This window comes from Podarcis melisellensis (assembly GCF_964234715.1).
Source record: "Podarcis melisellensis genome assembly, chromosome: 2".
Lineage (NCBI taxonomy): Eukaryota > Metazoa > Chordata > Lepidosauria > Squamata > Lacertidae > Podarcis > Podarcis melisellensis.
In genome coordinates, this window is record NC_138529.1 from 63,919,812 (window position 1) to 63,924,415 (window position 4,604).

Consider the following 4,604-nt stretch of genomic DNA (forward strand, 5'->3'; position numbering starts at 1 on the left):
GCATGTACTTATGCTCAATGTATTTGTGATTCTTCTTGACTTGGAGACTGTAAGAAATACCAGTTTCCATTATGTCAACTGAGCCCCTGCTTCTTGCAGACGCCCCGGAAGAGGAAGACACGGCACAGTTCAAATCCTCCAATGGAATGTCATGTTGGTTGGGTGATGGATTCCCGGGAGCATAGACCTCGAACTGCATCCATAAGGTACTACAAAGACAGGCAGTTGATAATTCTCAGTGAAGTTTTAAAACAGGTGGCAGGGGGGATTAGATACAGATGAAAACAGATTTATTTATTTATTTGCAAAAGTTCTCTGTTTTTTTTCACCCCCTCTTCTCCATATTAACTTAGTTTTCAGCATTTTCTCAGAAACATGCTTGCAGTCAGAGAAAATCCCCTTCTGAAGTTTAGTTGAACCTTATGTCGTTTCTGTAGCATTCTGAATCCTTCAGTAATGCTTCTGAGTGCTTCTCTGACTCAAGTGTTTTCTCCTTGATCAGTTCCAGCCCCTCAGAAGGCACACCAGCCATTGGCAGCTATGGCTGCACTCCACAATCGTTGCCCAAGTTCCAGCACCCCTCCCATGAACTCCTCAAGGAGAATGGCTTCACACAACATGTCTACCACAAGTATCGCCGGCGCTGCCTTAATGGTGAGTTGTATAGATACACTTGAAGTTGTCTAGATACTTGGCTTTTATGCAGGCCTTGATAGCAGTCAAGCTGGTGCTGAAGACAGCAATCATTTTTCTTAGTACAGTCAACTCGTAACTTAACTCATGCAATTTCAGCTTTATGCAGCTGGAAGCCTGCCAGTTGAAATCACACAAATTAAATGCACAGAAGGCAGGGAGCTTGAAAGCTTTTTGTGCAGGGTTTCCCAATGTGAAAGTAACTTTTAAGCGCTCTGCCTTGCTCTGGGAGGCTCTCGTGAGATCTTGTGTGGCTGTCCAAGATCTTGTGAGAGCCTCCTGTGGCCTGGAAGGGCTGGGGGCATGGAGGATGACCTGTTTGGCATGCTGGCTCCAGAAGGTAAGATTGCTTACAGAGGAGCGATTTCAAGGGGTTATTCTGACTATGCCCACTACCCCCAGAGCGTAGCCCATGCATAAGATGCGAGTTGACTGTAAGGCAAATACTAGAACTGTATGTTTATGATATGGTATACTTCCTGAATGGGAATGATAGACTCACCAGAGCAGGAATAGCTGGTGCTCCTCTAGCAGAATGTCAGCAGATAATCAGATGGCATCCAAAACTTGCATTCTTGGGTCTGTTTTGCAGCACACTGTCCGGTGCTGAATTTAGCTGCTTTTCAGCATTTCTGAAGAAGTTTAGTGATCTGTGAGCAGCACATCTGCATGATCTACAGCAGGCATGGACTATAGTAATCTGGAGGAAGGACATCTGTGTTCTACACAGTTCTGTGACAAGAATGTGACTGAGTTGGTTATATTATATGACGTTTGAAGCCTTGCAAATCTAGTTTCTCTTTAATTTTAAAGCCATTCTATTTCCAGTAGTCATAGGATAGTTTCAAAGGTAGCTAGTCTTTGCTCCTTGCAGAATGATGACGTAGACTAAAGGAATATCTACATATACTTGACTCCAATATGGAAAAGGTTTGGGCATTCCCTGTGCTAAGGAATAAATAGAATACCAGTGGTTTTTTTGTTTGAAAGGGGAGATACTACAATGGAATCATGGAGAACCAGGGGATTTTATGATCCCCACTTTCAGGACAGGATGCAGTGTTTTAATTTGGGTGTACCGTAAGCTGGTTCTTATGAGGTTTGCCTCTTCCCCCTTGAACAGAGCGGAAGCGACTGGGCATTGGTCAGTCCCAGGAGATGAATACGCTCTTCAGATTCTGGTCGTTTTTCCTTCGTGATCATTTCAACAAGAAAATGTACGAAGAGTTCAAGCAGTTGGCCTTGGAAGATGCAAAGGAAGGGTACAGGTAGGTCCTTGTGTCTTCAGAGCACCACCATAAGGTGGCTTGCATATTAAAGGATGGAAAGGAGAAATGTGGGCTAGCTTAAATTGGTGAATATGGGGGAGCCCTTATCTTCTGCAGGAAACATGAGATGTGTAATTTATCGGGACTTAATCAGGAAGAGAAATGTAGCGTGGAAGGCTGTTGGGGAGGAAAAGGGTACGGTTGGAGGCAAATGTTGATGAGGTGGATGTCATGGTCTTGCAGGTATGGACTGGAGTGCCTTTTCAGATATTATAGCTATGGACTGGAGAAGAAATTCCGACTTGACATATTTAAGGATTTCCAAGAAGAAACTATAAAAGATTATGAAGCTGGTAAGTGGGGGGTCTGACTGGCTGGTATTCCAGGGGCTTCCTTCTGTGCCATTGCGGTGGCAGTGATCTGTGAGGAATGATGCCTTGAATCGTTCAGCCTGTCTTTCGACTAAAAACATTCTTCTGTGATTCCAGACCCCTAATATAATGGGGGTTCTGAGGACATTGCGTGGTATCCAAATCTTTATTAACGGATCTTGAACATGTTACAGCAGACTGTCTTGTGGGGACATGATCACCCTTCTTGCTTTTAGAGAAGTCTCCCTTCCAGCAAAGGACTGACACATTTCTTGACCCTCTTCTTTCCCTTCAGCACCACTGTTTCTAGCACTGTTTAGATACTGTTAACGTGCAGCAATTTGTAGTTGCAGAAGAGTTCTATTCTGACATTTGGCTAGATTGCCGTTGCTTATTCATTCCAGCTTTTTACCGAAACTCGATAGTCACAGCTTTCCTCCTTTTCCCTTCCATTGTTGCTAAATGAGAGATTTTGGAAACTTCTTTGATGACAGGGTCTGACTTGTGTCTGTTTTGCTCCTTGTCTTAATAGGGCAGCTTTATGGGCTTGAAAAGTTTTGGGCCTTCTTAAAATATTCCAAAGCCAAAAACTTGGACATTGATTGCAAATTGCAAGAATACCTCAGCAAATTCCGACGCCTTGAAGACTTCCGAGTGGATGTAAGTAGAAGTAACTGTTTCTTGTAGTTTTCTACTAGACACTTGTAATGGATGCATATTGTAGACCTGCAGGGGTCCATGGTGAATGTATCTTTTAAACAAAAGTTTACCTTAAATTCAGGTGTACAAAAAAATATAATCTCAACTTTTATAATCACATATTATAAACAATGCAATATCTCAGTAAAGCCACCTATTTAAATCTGCTTAAAAGTTAGTTTGGCAGTTAATAAACATTTTCTGAACCCTCAATTTTTATATTTATAACTATTTATATATCAAATAGTTATTGTGCCTATCCTTTCGCACAGAATGCATATTTAAATGCACACATTTTACAATTCATTATAAAATAAGTGGAATTTGAAAGATATTTGTGTTTTAATCAGTATATTAATCTATGAGGTGTGAATGAGATCGATTCTCTTTAAAATGGAACAAAATTCTCATCCAACCTTAATGCGCGGACACTACTAAAACATTGTGTTTGAGGTAACAGACTTCCATATAACTTGAGATCTCTGATGGCTCATTCCTATATGAAAGTTGGCATTCATTGTTGTGATCTTCAGGTGATTGTGCATCATTGAACAGCACCCTAAGTCTCTCCCTGTGGTATTGCACTGAAGGGGGAGAAATTACTGCTTGAACCATCTCTTTGCTGTCTTACTGATTAAGAAATCATCTCTGGAGCCATGTGCTCTCTCACCCCCCTCCATTTGCCCAGTTTTAGTATTGTGACCATCTTACGATTTGGTCATAGTCCACGTCCACACCAGAAATAAAAATGGGTTAATGATTCTGGCTTGAAGGCAAACTGTGGTTTATGATAACTGTAGTTTGTCCAATTCAGACGCCACAGCAAAATCTCTTTGCTGCAAACTGGTAAGTGAGGTGGAAAATCATAGTGCAAAGAATGCATAAGCTCAAAGCGCAGTTCCCAAGGGCAAACCTGAACCCGACTTAATTCTGTAGCCTGTGGCTAGAAGTAGTTGGTCAGATTAATTGGAAGTAAAGTAGCAGCAGCATCCACTGGCACGGGGGCTGATTACAGCTCTGTTGAGAGGCACAGTCCAATTCATTTCAGTCACCTCTCACATTCATCCTCTCTCCCCCCCCCCTCTCTCTCTCTCACACACACACACACACACACACTCCACTCCTTAAATTTCACCCCTAATATCTTCATATTGTCCATTGCCTTATATAAACGTTGCTTTAGAATCTCAAAAAGGCCTTCCTAAAAGAACACACAGGGCAGTTTTGTTACTCAGAGAGGTGTTCTTCAAAGCCTTGTATTCAGCTGACACAACTAGAGCTAATTGTATCTGGTATTCTCACTTGCTTACCTTCTCTCCCTTTTCTATCTCTGTAGGGAGAATCTTTCATCTCCTGTACTTATCCCCAACCCAAATTGTATGGTACTTTTGCATCATTACTTTAGCTGCTATCCGCATTGTGTGTTACCTTTAGTTCAATTCCTGCTTGTTAGCTACAGTATCTTCTATTTTGTTTTTGGTGAACAACCAGGATTTGGGGAACCTTTACTTTAAATGAAGCATGCTTGAGAGGGAAGCCCAAGTGCTACATAATTATTTATTTTCTGTTTCAG

General features: G+C 41.8%; 1 protein-coding gene across 4 annotated transcripts in view; it reads left to right on the forward strand.

Annotated features, from left to right (window-relative positions):
• Positions 1-4,604, forward strand: part of LARP1 (La ribonucleoprotein 1, translational regulator) — a 68,521-nt gene that overhangs the window by 56,773 nt on the left and 7,144 nt on the right. For all 4 annotated transcript variants that reach the window (XM_081900997.1, XM_081900998.1, XM_081900999.1 and 1 more), the window contains exons 14-18: positions 100-206; positions 503-654; positions 1,817-1,961; positions 2,205-2,314; positions 2,865-2,992. In XM_081900997.1, the coding sequence (XP_081757123.1) occupies positions 100-206; positions 503-654; positions 1,817-1,961; positions 2,205-2,314; positions 2,865-2,992 (642 nt within the window). The remainder of the gene's footprint in view (positions 1-99; positions 207-502; positions 655-1,816; positions 1,962-2,204; positions 2,315-2,864; positions 2,993-4,604) is intronic.